The sequence below is a fragment of the Rattus rattus genome, chromosome 7 (assembly GCF_011064425.1).
Source record: "Rattus rattus isolate New Zealand chromosome 7, Rrattus_CSIRO_v1, whole genome shotgun sequence".
NCBI classification, from domain to species: domain Eukaryota; kingdom Metazoa; phylum Chordata; class Mammalia; order Rodentia; family Muridae; genus Rattus; species Rattus rattus.
The window spans coordinates 22,828,963-22,845,526 of NC_046160.1; the positions used below are offsets into that span (position 1 = coordinate 22,828,963).

General features: G+C 46.3%; 1 protein-coding gene across 2 annotated transcripts; it reads right to left on the reverse strand.

Annotated features, from left to right (window-relative positions):
• Positions 1–3: 3 nt before the first annotated feature.
• Positions 4–10,452, reverse strand: Nrbp1 (nuclear receptor binding protein 1). 2 transcript variants are annotated; one of them, XM_032908984.1, is made up of 19 exons: positions 10,349–10,451; positions 7,473–7,701; positions 7,171–7,293; positions 6,942–7,043; positions 6,531–6,620; positions 6,180–6,220; positions 5,739–5,833; positions 5,242–5,265; positions 4,179–4,262; positions 3,835–3,893; positions 3,609–3,707; positions 1,901–2,033; positions 1,580–1,685; positions 1,434–1,484; positions 1,205–1,340; positions 969–1,022; positions 822–885; positions 626–681; positions 4–549 (listed from the first exon to the last, which is right to left on the reverse strand). In XM_032908984.1, exons 2-19 carry the CDS (start codon positions 7,680–7,682, stop codon positions 445–447), a joined length of 1,632 nt encoding a protein of 543 aa, XP_032764875.1. In that variant the 5' UTR covers positions 7,683–7,701; positions 10,349–10,451; the 3' UTR covers positions 4–444. The 2 variants fall into 2 exon arrangements, with proteins under 2 accessions (XP_032764875.1, XP_032764876.1); XM_032908985.1 differs by lacking the exon at positions 5,242–5,265 and having other exon boundaries at positions 10,349–10,452.
• Between the last annotated feature and the right edge of the window lie 6,112 nt (positions 10,453–16,564).

Consider the following 16,564-nt stretch of genomic DNA (forward strand, 5'->3'; position numbering starts at 1 on the left):
TGCTTTAGCAAAAAGTAGACTTTATTACAGCAGCAACTGAGGCGATTCGAATGGCCCCCCGGGGCCACCCCTGCAGCACCACCTTTCTCTCCCGCCCATGCGCCCCAGCGGGATTGTAGAACTCTGCTCCCCCAGTGCCCGTGGGCCTCCTGTCCACACAGGCAGGGCAGGAGCCAGCAGGTCAGCTACTAGCCCCCAGCTAGAAGGTGGCTGCTGAGAAGGCCCAGGCCCACGTCTGTGCAAAACAAGTAAACAAAGTGCAGAGGGGAGGAAGAGAGGGGAAGGGGCAGGATGATACTCAACCAGGGAGCCCCTAAAGCCCTCCTGAATAATACGGGGAGAAGGGGCTTCTCAGGGTAATACTGACTGGGGAGAGGGGGCAGGAGGACTGCAGCATGCCCAGGGACAGCCACAGCTTGGCTAGGGGCCTGGCTCAAGTGAGCTCTATGAGGAGACGGTGACGGCGGCTGAGTTGAGTGTGCTGTTCCTGGCAAAGTTGAACTTGTTGAGCGTCTCCTCCAGCAGAGAAGTCAGGCGGCTCTGATCAGCCTGGGGAAGAAACTCGGTGAGGCAGGGCTGAGAGAAGGCAGGAAGGCACCCAGGAAACACAAGGCAGGAACCTCACCTCACTAATGAAGCCCAGCTGCACCAGCTCAGCTGCCAAGTCGGGGATGTTCTCATCTGACAGAAAAACAGGGGAGGTGCTTGAGTAGAGTCTGGGAGGATCAGAAGCCCTGTGAATCCCAATCCCTGTCCCTGTCCTGTCCCCTCAGGATAAGGCTCACAGATCCTCCCTCCTCCAAAAGAAAGGAGACCCTCACTTGGCATCAGGTCACAGCTCAGGTGCCGATTCAGTTTGTCCTCCAGCTTCAGCAGAAGTGTTAGCTAGAAAAAGGACAATGAGAATGAGGCTGCTCCTCCCCAGCAGGCCGAGCCCCCTCCCCATGCAGCCCCGGGCCTGAGCTTACATGGTGTTTGACTCCCTCCTCCACCGACTCGATGTTGCACTGCATGAGCACCACCTGGGCCAGGACAGACATGGAGGATGTCCTTAGAGAGTACTCAGTAACACAGAGACTTTCCACAGCCCAGCCCACAGAAGCACGCAGTGGCCAGTAGGCAGAGATGCATTCCATACAGACAGTGCCTTAGCTAAGATGTCTCTATCCCATAGCCAAAATTACAATCACACCAGAGTCCCCACCTTGCGTGTCTCCACTTCAGCTGGCTCAGGAGTTGGAGTCTTGACCGAGGGGGGCACAACGGGTGATGTCACTTCCTCCTGCTGTGGCTGCTGGGGACGAGGCAGCCCAAAGGCTGTCAGAGGGTAGATCCCATTCCTGGTGGGAGATGACATAAGTCACACGGATTCTGTGAAAGTCTCAAAACACCTGCCCCTACTTCCTCCCAGAAGCCCACCCTCTCTCTCTCACCTGACATCTTCAAGGAATTTGTCTAATTCCAGGGCTGGTGACTGAGAGTACCTGGAAGAAAAAGGAAACAGCATGAAAATCACTCTACAGAGGCTAGGGTGGTAGTGACCAACCATCCCTTTCAGACCCTCTCAGTGGTTACTCACAGAGTCTGAACTGGCTCCCGGCCTGGCCCTGCAGGGATTTCAGCTAGTACAGCACTGGTATCCATGTTCTTGGTGATCTCCTCTAGAGCATTCTCTGGGATCATATCTGGTGGGTATAATGGGGTGGAATACTGTGTGAAGACAGTCTTGTTTCATACTAGGCAGAGAGGATAGGGGTAAAGAATCCCTCTGGTAACAGAAAACTAAGGACGCCATGCCAGTGATGGATGGAAGCCCCGAGTTGGATGAAGACTCTTAGTAATCTTTGTATAGCATGGATTCAGCCCAGGACCAATTCCTAATAGGGTCTAGGGGACTCACGTTGGTGTCCCACAATACAGTGAGCAGCAAGAAGTTTGAGTGAGGGCACTTCAAACAGTGCTGGGTGGAACAGAAGTTCTCTGGCTGTGGGTCTCCGAGCAGGCTCAGACTGCAGGCACTTTTGAATAAACTCCTGTAAGAGAACAAGAAACTAAACAGGCATCTGGCAAGACTCTCACATCCATGTAACTTTCATTAGACTTAGCAAAATGTTTCCTACGAGCTTGGAATTCAAAACTTATTGGGAAAATATTGATATATTTCCTGAAAGGGCTTTATACCTATATGGTAATATATAAACTTATCTAAGTCTTTCTGGTTTTTCTTTCTAGACATTTTGTTTTTCCACAACATGGTCTCATTACATGACTTAAGCTGGCCTGGAATTCACTGTATAGCCCAGGGTGTCTCTAACTCACAATTCTCCTGCCTCAGCCTCAGAAGTGTTAAGATTATAGGCATGGGCCACGGTGCCTGGCTTTGGTCTTACTTTTTGTTTGTTTTTGGAGACAAGGTCTGTCTATATATCCCTGGTTGCCCTGGCCCTCACTCTGTAGATGAGGCTGGCCTTGAACTCACAGAAATTTGCCTTCCAAGTGCCGGGGTTTAAGAGGTACACCATTACTGCCCAGCATTTTTTTTTTTTTTTTTTTCTATTTTTCGGAGCTGGGGACCGAACCCAGGACCTTGTGCTTGCTAAGCAAGCGCTCTACCACTGAGCTAAATCCCCAACCCCTCTGCCCAGCATTTTTATCTTTAATGTTGAAACAGTATTTCTTTTTATTGTTTTTGTTTTTATTAGCTCATTCATGGCCAACTTTTCTTGGATCTTTTCCATATTTGGTTTTTCCCTTCCCTGACTTAGCAAACCATTATGGTCAGTGATATTCACCATCTTCTTTTGTCTCCCAAGCCTATTATAACAACTTCCTTTGTCTACAACTCCTGATTGCCCACTTTCTCTCTAACCATTCATTCTGCCTCTGGTCAAATCCCATGCCAACATGCTTTCTTATTTCAGTTTTAAAGTCGACAAAGTCTTTCACCTAATAATTCCACCCTAAAGTGAACTAGAACCTGAATTCGATCTTAACTCTTCCATTAGTCCTCTATTTCTTGCTCATCACTAGTCTCTGATTAACATTAACTGTTCCCTTCCTTGTTTTCTTTTTGAGGCAGGGTCTAATGTAGCCCAGGCTAGCCTCGAATCGTCTATGTAGGAGAGGATGACCTTGAACTCCTGATCCTTCCATCTCTACCTCCCAAGTGCAGGGATTACAGATGTACTGCCTCCATGCCTGACCTGAGTTATTGTTCTTGTTCAGACTGTCCTGTCTCACCACAGTTAAGTTTCATACTGATTCATAATTCTTTCACCCTTTAAATCTTAACTCATTAAATATAAAATCCCAAATGACTAATTTGATATTTAATGCCAAGATATTATATAAGAGCAACTGCCTAAGGTAACCACCCAATCAGCTCAGCTCTATGTAGAGACACTAACCTAGCAAACAACTTTTAACCTCTATACACCTATCTGAACCCTTAGCCCCCCTGCCTAGAATCAAAAATTTCTCACAGGTAGTAGGTTAGTCCTTTCTACTTTGATTCTCTTCTTTTGCTCTTAGAACATCCGGGGCCCCTTGGGAGGTACAATAAACCTGAAAGTCAGTTAATGAGGGAAGCTGGTCCTGCTGAGTCTCACCCTCTGTAACGAGTCTTCTAGTAGCTGGATGGCACTGCTGATGGCTTCCTGTGGCACATATGAGGACTCGCCATTGCCCTGAATCTCCAGCACTGCCATCTGTGGTGAGGAAAGACCCAAAGGGACAACTGAGATCTAAGACACAAACCCACACACCCAGTGATCCCACAATCCCTCCCTAAGACAAGCATTTCCCTTTCTATGTTCTGATGCATGTTCTCCTCACCTCCAGTGCACACATGCCAAAAGAGTAGATGTCCACTGCTGTTGTAACGTTTGTGACTTCTAGAGAAAACAGATGCTTATTAGGGGAGAGAATGGATTGGGGGTAACAAGTGGCAGGCATACTTAAAAAAATAATACAATGTATGCAAGTACAGAAAGCTGACCTTTTTGTTGTATTATCCCTGTATCTCACTCAGGTTATAAAGTATAAAACAAAGATTTGGGGTAGCTATGTCAGGGGCTGACCTTTCAGGAAGGGAGTAGGTGGAGGGGCACAATCTGTCTGAGGGACTTTTTTTTTAAAGCTGAGTCTAAGAATGGGGCAGAGAGACAAGGCTACCTCACCTCCGTACTCTGGTGCAAAAAAGTGTAGGTTCTTCTGTTCTTCCCGGCAAGTCTTCACATGATTGTTGATAGTGTCAGGAGCCACTAGGAGTAGGGAGACACCCACAATCTGACCACCACCACCACCAAAGCATGATCTTACTCTAGAGAGTCTCCAATAGTCATTTTTCTCCTGAAGCCTTTCTAATACTCAACAGACACGAACTATCACTTTCCCAATCCTGAGCTATAGACTACATATAAACACCATCTAGATCCCTTTCTATTTCTCATCTAAGATCCCTTAACTCAGAACAACAAAGTCAATGCACTTTACAGACACTGTGGGCTTTTGGCTCATCAGGTAACACAGTCAAAGGAAAACCTTTCATCTGTGACTTGATCGTCTTTTCAAAGTCCCAGATCTATGAAATCCACAGCCCCACAAAAATGCTAGTTTTAATTCATTCATCCACCCTGCAATTAACATAAAAATACAGGCAGCCCTTCCTACTATGAGACCTCATGAACCTGGATAAGAAAGGCAAAGCAGCAGTAACATAGATTCAAGGAGCTAGCCTCTTCCTTACCCATCTGTGATGACTGAAACTTAAAACAAAAAAACTAAACCCAAAACCTCAAAAGTGAACCAATACCGTAAAATCAGTTTACTTTTTAATCTACCAAAATGTTTTAGACCCTCTTCTGAAACCTTATTCCTCAACACCACCTACCGCACGACTGAACGAGGAACCAGGGCCAGGCCCAAGCTGGACTCACTCTGATATAACAATGACTACAGATCACAGAGAATCTGGGAGCACAGTATGATTTAGGAGCCAGCCTGATGATGAAGGGGTATGACTCTTAAGAGGAAGTGTCCAGCCAGGCAGATCCACAGGAAACAAGCAGGTTACAAAGGGGCAAGCAGGTGGAGGGCTGGCAGGGCAAAAGCTAAGCAGGCATAATTAGGCACGGGAAGCAGGGAACAGGCCTTTCTCCCACGACTGCATGCACTGGGCAGCCGCAGAGGGAGCAAAGGGAGCACAAACAGAGCCCCAAATGGGGCAGAGGGAGCTCTCACCATTAGCAAAAATCCTATGAAAGACTGTTGGGAACAGAGCAGCCCGTAAGCGGGAGGGAGGAAAACAGAGAAAAGTTGTGAGCGATGGAGCAGCCAAGCCCCAGACAAATGGTAACCACACACAGACACGGCACACAGAAATGTCACTGCACACAAATACACAGCAAATGAAAACACTCACAGCAGGTATAGTCTGGAACCTCCTTGGTAGGGTTTGGCCCCAAGGGCTAGAGTCAGAACTCATATCCATCTCTTGCCCCTTCCCAGCCTCCTATCATCTGCTCTGCATCATTGCAAGGCTCTCGCCAAGAAGTTCAAGACTGTAGACCTAACCCATCCTCTAATTGGTCTCTCCCTAGGAATCACCTCTACTAAAAGTCTATCTATTTTCACCAGATCATACCTCAAAATTTTCTGTTCTCCCATGCCTTTTACCTTACCCCCATGGTTCCCAAATTCCCGAGGCTCCCCTGCCCAGAATCTCTCCCTCCCCTCACCAGAGCCAATCTTGATGAGTCCGTTGTGCTGGATGAAGATGGTGTCACAGGTCAGGTTCCCATGGATGATGGGAGGGTCACAGGAGTGCAGGTAGCTGTGGGGGCACTGGGCTGTTAGAGGGGCCACTAGGAAATTAAGGGCAGGGGGAACCCAAGGGTTAAGAGGAGTAAGGGTCAGCTGTCCTCCTCATCATGATAATCCCTATACTCTGAATCTCTATTACGCCAGATATGTTACATAGGATAAGCACTAGGAAAAAAGGTTGGGACACTGATGGTTTAGGTCATCAGGAGGACCCCACAAGGGGGCCTAATCTTGTCAGCACATGACTCAAAGAAATTGGGGAGAGGCAGAATAGAAAAGCAAAGCAGTGCCTTGTAATGTGTGTAAGGAACTAAATCAGGAGAGATTGGGGAAAGAACTAACCAGATATTACCTACCTTAGGGCAGAGAGGATCTGTGTACACCAGCGTTTCCAAGCCTGGAAAAGTTTTGTCCCAGAATCAGAAGTAATATTTTCTCCCCCCCCCTCTCTTTCCTCTTTTTTCTCCCCTCCCTCCCCATCCTTCTTCTCCATGGTTTCACTATATATATTCACTTAGGTGTCCTGAAACTGTGTAGGCCACACTGGCTTCAAACTCTCTGCCTCCTGGAACAAAGGCATGCAACAAACACACCACAACGAGTGTGTTTCCTCTCAGCCTCCCACTAGTCCTTGCCAGCCCTCCCTATTTATTAGCTTCACAATCTCCACCACCTTTTTAAACCCTATGTCTAGCTTCTCTTCATACCTTTTCATTCATAGTCTTGTGGTTCTTTTTGGTCTTCTTCAGAAACTGCTTAAGACTCCCAGAGGACATGTATTCTGTGATGAAAATCACCTAGGGAAGCAAAGCACTTACTATTAAGGCTTAATACTAGAAAATATCTCTAACCTGGTAACGTTTACACAAGATACATACTAAATTGTGGGGATTTTTTTCCAGCTTTCCTTTCCTTTAGTATCACTCTCTTAGGCTTAACAGCACAATGAGAAGAATGCCCTCTTCCTTCTCCCCATCTTTAACTGGGAAACCCTACTCTCCTGCCACAGCAGCAGATTTTAGTTCTGGTCTCAAAATTACCTAGTTTCAACCTGTGAATGTAGTGAAATGGACAATAAAGGCACCTGCTCTCTGGCAAGTTCAGGAAATACTTCTTACCCTGGCCTTGTTTTCTTTAACATCAGCCCAATACTTGTGAAACTTCACAATGTTAAGATGTTCCAGCTGAATCAGATTATCAAACACTGCACGGACCTTTTCCTGGAACAAGGGAGACAGAGGGACAACAGAGCTCACCAATCACTGTAATTTGAAAATCCATTCCCTATCCATCCCCACAGACAATCTAACCATGAAACCTTTCCTCAGTCACAGGCCCATCACCTACCTCCTGCAGTTTGTAGTTCTTGCGTTCAGAGAACTGTACCTCATTCCATACAACCTCCACACCTTCCTCTGTGTCCATGGCCAGGTATGCACTGTCAATTCCTGGCACATTACGCTGATTCACCTGAGAAGCAATCCAAGTGGAATTAAGGCACTTCAAGAAGCTGCCGTTTTAGGGTTCCATATGACCATCTTCAAGCCCTGCCCTACTGACATCCATCCGCTCTGCTCTTCTGGACAGCTACTCTAGTTCTCACTGTTTACAATGTACTCTCCCAGGGGACTCCAGCACCGCCATCTCACCTCTTCTCGCCTCTTCTGCCAGCGCCCACAGGGTGACTCCTCCAAGATCTCAGACTCATCTTCACTTTCTTCTTCTTCCTCCGGAGAAGCAGCTGAAGTTGTAGAGGTCACAGGAGGTGATACAGAAGTCAGGCCAGGAGCTGAAGATGAGGATTCTACCTTTGGGTCTGAGCCACTGCTGACTACTGTTTGGGACTCCCCTTCCGACATGCTGGAATGAACACTCAGCCTGCATTTGTTGGGCAGAGTCAGAAGACAAAGGTCAAAAACAGATGTATAAAACTTTAATAGTCTTAACTTCATCTTCAGCCTCAAAAAATACATCTCCCTTGTTTCCTTTAAATCTAAAATCAGATCTCCTCCTACCTAAATACTGAAATATGAATGACTCTCTGGCTTCTAGAAGGAGTTAACTGAAGATCACCCGAAGTGCTGCACATGAGATGAATGACAATATAGTCCACTTTAGTCAAACCCAAATATACAGTAAAATCTGGTACCCCACTCCTGCTCAGCAAATAGTGTTGCAATTAATATATTTCCCATTGGCTCTCCATGGGCCTCGATCTTCACTGTGCTTAAGAACTAGGGTGTACAGGCATTACTCAAGAGCATATAACTCTATAGACTCTAGAATGTTCCACTGAGACAGACAACCCTATGGGCCTACATCTTCCTTAACCAACAGGCCAAAACTCCCAAGGGTGACTTATTCTACTAGAACCAACGGTGGCATTACCCACTTTTCCTATACATAGGTAGAAATTGCCTTTGGGCCAGACGACTGGCAGGTATGACTTCCTTCTCTAATGACCTCACCTTCCTCATGATGTGTGAATGTGGCAAGTGGGTACTGTTTAACAGCATTTCTTTTCATTTACTCACTTAAATGTTTAGTAACACTTGCAGGTTACTGTAGGTCACAGAATGGGAGGGTGCTGGAGAGATCAGTGAATTAAAATAAACGAAATGCCTGCACTTAATTAAGCACAAATTCAGAAAGAAAATCAAAGGCCTTATGTTTCCTGCTTTCCTTTCATTTACATTGCTCAAAGGCTCTGACTTCCCCAATCTCTGAGGCACTAGATCTGATACCAGCTACTTCTTTCCAGAACAAATAATTCAAGCTATAGCTTTTATAAGCAAAGTGTTAAACAATAACATTTCTACAGGGGCAGAGTTGCTTTAAGAAAAACCTAAGTTTCTAATTAACCCATATGATGATGATAATAATAATAATAATAATAGTAATAATAGGACAATCAAATGAATACAGACTATTAAAAAAAACCTGAAACCTATGTGTGATTAGCTCAAGGAAGAGCTGCCTAATACAAAATCAATCCCCTGGAAAGTAAACTTGCACTCCAAAGTCAATTCAGACAGAATACTTGAAACCTGCAATCAACACCAACATGGCCATACAACTCTCTGATGCCCCTTTCTACACATTTCTCTCCAGCCTATACTGTTTTACCTGAATCGGGAGATTTGTATTAACGTTCTAGTAAACTCAAAGAACACAGCACTACAGGAGGAAAAAAATCTAGTAGGCTACTTCCCCACTTTAAATTTCTAAGGAAAGTCCTTGCCTACCCTAGAAAGTCTCCTCTGTATGCCAAAACAGCTATTATTTTCGTGCATGTCTTAATAAGCCAATAAAAAAAGATGAGTTAAGGATCACTTTTTCCTCCTTCCCCTATCAAGGAGCTAAGAAAATAAAGTCTGTTTCAGCTACATTCACACGATGTGCCTCCAATCTGAACTGATAAGTGAAATTCTAGCAAGATACAACAGAAGATACTCTAGAATGTCAAAGCTGTAGCCTATGGAATCTAAAACTACTGGACCAAGGACACAGACAGCCCCTTCACACTGCACTTGGGAGAGAGGATGAACTGTCATCAGCGACAAATGCCCAGAAGGTACATTTCCCTCCCCAATCATGTCCCAGGAGGTAAAATAAGAGCAGTGCCTAAAGATCTCCAAGCACTCCCGCAACAGATGCAGAAACTTGTGCAACACAGGGGGTTCTGCCTCAGAGCTGCTGGTAGTTTTAACAGGGATCACACATGGAAAAGCTCATTTACACTGGTGAGGGCAGTCTCCTCGAAGCCTCTAGCTACCCTGAGGGCGCATAGTACATTCACTCCAGGGCATTGTCTGTCATCTCGCAAAGTTGTTCTCTCGGCTTCCATTATTAGTTGAAAGCCCTCTGCACGTCACCCCGCATAGCTCGCAGCCACAGGCCGCTCTGAGGAAACCCAGAGAGCCTCTGAGGTCAGCAGAACTGCTCGGTCGGAGAGAAAGCAAGCTCGGAGGCAGGAGGCCCTCAGCATGTCAACACTCCAACAGGTCGCCCGGCCAGTATTTGGAAGGAAGCGGTAGCGAGCAGACAGTGGCCGGCCAGGAGATTGAGCACCACAGCCACCTCATCAAAGGCCAGCCTAGCCGCGCCGTCAGGCCGCAGACCACGCCCCCGCGCTCGGCGCGCCGCCCCGCGAGCAGGCCGGGCCCGGACGCCGCGCTTCCTTCCGCAGGTCCTCGGGCGGGGCCCCCCGCCCGCCCCCCCGCCCGCGCCGCCTGCCCCGCCTCTCGCGGCCAGAGTTCCAAGAGAACGCCGGGGCCCCCCGACCCGCGCCCGCAGAATTCCGGGCCGCCGCGGCCACGCCGGAGACACCAGGAGGGCGGGCGGCGCCCTGGGGCCAAGGTGGCCCCTCAGCTGCGACGGGCCGGGCTAGGTCGGGCCTGACTCCCGAGAGAGCAGGGCCGCCGGACAGCACCCGCCGGCCGCGGCCCGCCGGCCCGCGGCACCCGGTGATCCTGCCGCCCTTCCGCGAGCCCCTCCCTCCAGGGCCTCTTTCTCCGGAGCTCACCTCCCGACTCCGCGCCCGCAGCCTGCGCTTCAGCTCCAGCTCGGGTTCCGGGGCCTCGGATCGCAGCGACTCCCTCACAGCTGCGCTCCGCAGCGCAACCGAACTGCGGGCCCCGCCCTCGCGGCGTCCGGACCAACAGTGGGCGGTGCCGCACCGCCGCCAGGTTTCCATTGGACAGGGCAGCGGGGGGCGGTTCCCACAGACAGGCGCTCTCAGGGCAGTCTCCTGCCGCGTCTCCTCCCTTGCAGGGCTCTGGCGGACAGCTTGCCAGCGTTGTCTTCATGTCTCCCTGTCCATCCTCCGCCCAGTCGAGGTGCTCCCAAGTAATTCTGCCGGACGAAAGGAAGGCCTCTCTCTCCTTGAAAGCGCCATGACAGTCCTAATCCTCCGAAAAGACAAAAGGAACGGAAGACGCAGCCTCAATCCGAGGGATGAACCCACCCACATTCCCCATTTGGGAAAGAGACAGTGCATGGGTCATCAAATTTTCAGAAAGCTTTTCTTTTTTTAATCGCTTAACATGAAACCTAATAGTTGCTGATTTGCAGAACATTATTTACCTAAACATATAACCAGATTCGACCCTCATAAGGGAGAACTCATTGAAATTAACCAATGATAGTTGGCAAATGCGATAATGAGACAAAACAAAAAAAAGTTACTCAAATTTAAGTTGGCATGAGCCCAAAATAGAATCCGAAGTAAGAAGATCCATCAAAACTGTCCTTGAAAAAGTATTTGGAAAGAATTTACATTGGCTGTGAGTTATAATTACAATAGATTCTGGGTTAAGCCATTGATCTTGGAAAGTTAAAGGCAGAATCTAAGGGATGAAAATTCATGCTGCCATATCCATGTATTATCAAGGAAGAAGGATGAATCATCTGAATCTGAGTGTCACAATCAACAACTTTACTGTCCTGAAAGGGGACTAATTAGTCCTAGTTCACCGGTTCAGATGGAAATCCTGTAGAGACTCATTTTTTTTCTACACTTTTAAAATGCTTGCTTTAAAAACCAAAATTTCAACAAGCATGCCAGGTAGATCTCTGTGAATTCGAGGCCAACCAGGGAGGGCTACATAGTGGGACCCTGTCTCAAAAACAAAAGCCAACCTTTTTTGTTCACCCAGCATAGTGTCGAATACGGTAATCCTATCACTCCGAAGGCTAATGCCATGAGTTCATGATCCGCACAAGCAATAGCGCAACACTGTACAAAGACAAAATAGAATTCTGCTGTTGGATTAAGAGATGCACTTACCTATAATGTATAGCACGACACTTCAAAGTTTGTTCTAGTCTTAAAGAAAAGGATGCTCTTCCTCTCCAGATTAATCTTTCGGCCTCCTGGGCACCAAAGCAATGAAAACTCCTGAACCACAGCAAGCATTCAGTACATATCTGTTCATGCTACTTTAGTTCCCATTAGTTTCTGTCAGCACTACCAACCTTTGCATTTCAGCTAGCAGTTTCAAATGTGCATAGAGGATCCTTAGGCAACCTCATTTTCAGTCATTCTCTTGTGTACCTAAAATGGTCAACTGCTGCCTACATTTTTACCACTTCGCTTACATTTCCTGCTTACAAAGGAATAAATACAAGCCTTTAATCCTAGCACTGTAGGCAAGAGACAAGTTAATATTTGTGCACTTGCAGCCAGCCTGGTCTATAGAGCAAGTTCCAGGACAGCCAGGGCTACACTGAGAAACCCTGTCTTGGAAAAACCAAAACCAAAAATAGTAATAAATGCTCCCGGCGATGGCCCATGCCTTTAATCCCAGCACTGAGAAGGCAGAGGCAGGAGGATCTCTGAGTTCAAGGCCAGTCTGGTCAATAGAGCAAATTCTAGGACAGCCAGGTCTACACAGAAAAACCATGTCTGGGAAAAACAAAACAAAGCACAAAAACCAAAAAAGAAATTGATGTGGAGACAGGGCCTAGCAATCAAGAGCACTCTCTGCTCTCGCAGATAACCCTGGTTTGGTTGTCAGCACCTACATGACAACTCACAATTATCTGTAGCTCCAGTCTAAGAAAATCTGGCACCCTCTTTTGGCCTCCATGGAACCTAGGCATGCATGTGGTGCGCACACCTACGTGTAAGCAAATAGTCATAAGCATCATAAGCATTAAAATAAATCTTTTGACCTGGGTGTGGTGGCTCTGGCTGATAATCTAAGCACTCAGGAGCCAGAGACAGGAGGATCTCTGAGATAGAGGCCAGCCCAGTTTGCAGAGCTAGCTCCAGAACTGTCCGGGTGTCCAGGGAAACACCGTCTCAATAATATAATAACCAAGGGGTTGGGGATTTAGCTCAGTGGTAGAGCACTTGCCTAGCAAGCACAAGGCCCTGGGTTCGGTCTCCAGCTCCGAAAAAAAAAAAATAATATAATAACCAAATAAATCTTTGTTTAAAGCCACTAAAAAACAGGAATCTCAAAAATATTTCAGTATAATATGTATTATATATAATATATATTATATATGTATACACATAGTAACTTCTATGAACCAGGCACTGTTTTCTTTTTTAAGTTTTAGTGTGCGTGTGTGTCCCAGTAAGCATATTGCTGGTCCCCAGACAGTGTTAATGGGCTTGTGTTAATTTAATACCCATAGCAATTACTTATTAACACTTATTTTAGAGGCCCCTTAAGATTCTACTACCTTTTTCTTTTTGATCCAGACATGGTAACACGTGTCTTTAATGCCAGCACTTGGTAAGCAGAGGCAGATAGGTCTCTGTGATCTCAGTACAGCCAGAGCTGTTACACAGAGAAACTCTGTCTCCAGAGACAGGACTCTCCATGTAGCCCTGGCTGTCCTAGAACTCATTGTTTAGACAAGGCTGGTCTCAGAGATCCACCTGCTTCTGCCTCCAGAGAACTGGGGGATTAAAGATTTACACCATCGCAGCTGGCTGCACAATGAAGTCTTGATCACTAAATCATCTCTCCAATCCCTATACCATACCTCCTATAAAACATTTATTTTACCTTATCAATAAAGTGTTACACTTCCCAAATGTATTCCTATTTAATTGATAACCACCATTGGACCACGGAATGAATTCTATTATTCACTATTGTAATACTAGTTAATATTCTGTTGTATCTTGCCTATTTGTAGAACGATTAATTGGAGGTATTGCATTGATATGCTAGATTTTATAGAGAAGCTTTATTGGGACTTGAGATTCTGCTGACTAGACACAGAAACTAGATGGCTGGGCGATAAAGTAGAAGAAAATGGACTACATATCCACTTATGCCTGTTTGAACTTTATGTCACTTATATATCCGTGTTTTATGAAATGGAATAGGATTGGCTCACTAGTAAAACGCTTGCCTAACATGTGTAAGACTGTGTGTTTGATTCCTATCATGGAAAAAAAGAGGGAGGGAAGGAGGGAGGGAGGAGAGAAAAGGACTAGTTAACAAAGGAGCTCTTCACTGAATGATTTGAGGTTGCATGGCAGATCAGAGATAGAGTGTTTTGCCTAGCATGCTCAACACCATGGGTTCAACTTCCAGTGCAAAAAGAAAAGCTTGATGTGTGCAACACATTTGTTGTAAAAATATAAAAAATACAAAAAATTAAAAATAAGGTGTGTTTTATCCCACTAGGTCTGCACCGAGGTGCCACAAGATATCTCCTAGATATCTTGGCGGAAACACATCCCAACTGCGTGGCGGCCCAGTGTCTCTTGCCGCCACACACTTTCCTACACTCAAACCATCCCATAAAAGAACACACAACAAAATAACCTTTGACCCAATTGATAAGATATAATTAAACATACAAAGCCCGGTACCAACCATCCCTTAGGAACATTTACGTCAGCCTACATTGTCCCGCCACGGCTTCTCTCTCTCCCTCTCTCTCTGGTCCAGTCTCCTCCTCTTCCTTCTAACTTCTCTCCCGCCCATCCTTCCCTCTCCTCCAATGACAGGCCTCCTTCTATCCTGTACCTGCCCCTCACCTGTACTTTACAAATTCAATGGGGAGAAGGTTCTGGTGAAGTCACATGATTCCTGAGTAGGGACTAGGCTGCAGTCCTTGGGGCAATGGAATTAGCATCAAAATACAGATAACTTCAGAGCAAACCACAACACTACACATTTGTTTTTGTTTGTTAGACAGAGGCTCACCACATCCACCAGGCTGGCCTGGAACGCGCAGAGTCTAATCCTCTCAAGAGCTAGGGTGAAAGGTGTCTGGGTTTAAATGCACTATTATCACACCTCAGCCTCCCAAGTGCTGGGGTAATAGCCCACTCCAGCCCCCACTGGATGTTCTGCTGCATGTGCTTATTAATGTTATCTGCAGTAATGTTATCTGGATCATCCATTGCCTTACATAGTTCCTGGGTGTGTGTGTGTGTGTGTGTGTGTGTGTGTGTGTGTGTGTGTGTGTAGGACCACTTAAAATCTACTCTTATTAGGTGGATAGGAAGGTAGAGAGGATATAGGAGGAGTTGGTGGAAGGAGAAGAATATGATCAAAATATATAAAAAAAATTTTAACCAAATGTGATAAATATAATGAGATGAAGTAAAAACTATCACATTGAAGTTAGACACAGCAACTCAACAGAAAAAGGATCCCAAGAGCAGGCACAAGAGTCATAAACCACTGGTTCTCTCAGTCGGGAGTCATAGAAACACTAATAGCTATAATATATATACAGGACCTGGGGCAGAACCATGTAGACCCAGTGCTTGCTGCCTCAGTAACTGTGAGCTCATGTGTGCCTTGCTAGTTGATTTCGATGACTTACTTTCCTGGTGCCCTCCATCCCCTCTGGCTCTTAAAATCTCTAAAGGGAAAGATTTTGTGGAGACCTCTCATAGCAGAGACTCTATGCTATATGCTACTGGAGGAAGCCTTTCTGGTGACTTGATAAGGCACTGAACTATGAGCATAGAAGAATATCATTAGGAGTACGATAATCTTTTTTTTTGAAACAGTATTTCTCTGTTTAACAGCCTTGGCTGTCCTGGAACTTGCTTTGCTGACCAGCTGGCCTAAAAACTCCCATGAGATTAAAGGTTTACACTACCATGCCTGGCATGTCTCTGGTTCTTTTTTTTTTTTTTTTTTAGATTTATTTATTTTATTTATATGAGTACACTGTTGCTGTCTTCAGACACACCAGAAGAGGGCATCATATCCCATTACAGATGGTTGTGAGTCACCATGTGGTTGCTGGGATTTGAACTCAGGACCTCTGGGAGAGCAACCAGTGGTCTTAACCGCTGAGCCATCTCTCCAGCGCCATGTCTCTGGTTCTTGATTACCCAAGTGATGTTGGGTGTGGATTCCTTCTTGTGAAAGGGGACTTAGGTCGAATAAGATATTGGTTGGCTACTCACACAACTTCTATGCCACCATTGCCCTAGCATGGTTTGCAGGCAGGACAGATTGTAGGTAAAGGTTTTGCAGTTTGGTTGGTGTCTACATGTCTCTTACAGTAGCCTGTAAAGTACCTTCTGCAGTAGTTCTGCAGTATACCAAAGTCACTTCACTAGGGTGAAGGCTCCATGTAGGTACCAGCTTGACTTCTCTGTGTTCAATGAGTTCAATGGGGCCCCACTAGGGTAGAGAGCCCCACTAGGGTAGAGAGCCCCACTAGGGTAGAGAGCCCCACTAGGGTAGAGAGTTCAATGGGGCCCCACTAGGGTGAGAAACAACCCTTTGTCTTTTTTTTTTTTAAGAATCTTTTTTTTTAAGATTTATTCATTTATTATATATAAGTTATATAAGTACACTGTAGCTGTCTTCAGATACACCAGAAGAGGGCATCAGATCTCTTTACAGATGGTTGTGAGCCACCATGTGGTTGCTGGGAATTGAACTCATGACCTCTGGAAGAGCAGTCGGGTGCTCTTAACCGCTGAGCCACCTCTCCAGCCCGCAACCCTTTGTCTTAGCAACAGTCTGGGCTGTCTGGGAATTTTCATGGGACCTCCTCCCCCCTTGGCCAATTACTCAGTGGAATGCAAATCAGTCCTTCCACAGTAAGCCCTTCCTGGCAACAAGAGTTGGCCAGTTGAGAATCCATATCCCCCATCACTAGGGGTCCTCACTGGGATCACCTACATAGATTCCAGGCAGTTTCCCACGCACTAGGTTTCCACACCACCCCAACAGCCTGCCAGTTCCAACCTTCTTTGCCTGCACTCATCTCCCTTCATCCTGATCCCTGTATCTTT

Excerpts from the sequence above, each read along its gene's own strand:
- Nrbp1 (XM_032908984.1), bottom strand. The coding sequence starts at position 7,682 with ATGTCGGAAGGGGAGTCCCAAACAGTAGTCAGCAGTGGCTCAGACCCA. Across the intron at positions 3,894-4,178 it reads TTTTGCACCAGAGTACGGAG|AAGTCACAAACGTTACAACA; the intron begins GTGAGGTAGCCT and ends TGTTTTCTCTAG. Across the intron at positions 1,686-1,900 it reads CTGTATTGTGGGACACCAAC|ATATGATCCCAGAGAATGCT; the intron begins GTGAGTCCCCTA and ends TATACCCACCAG.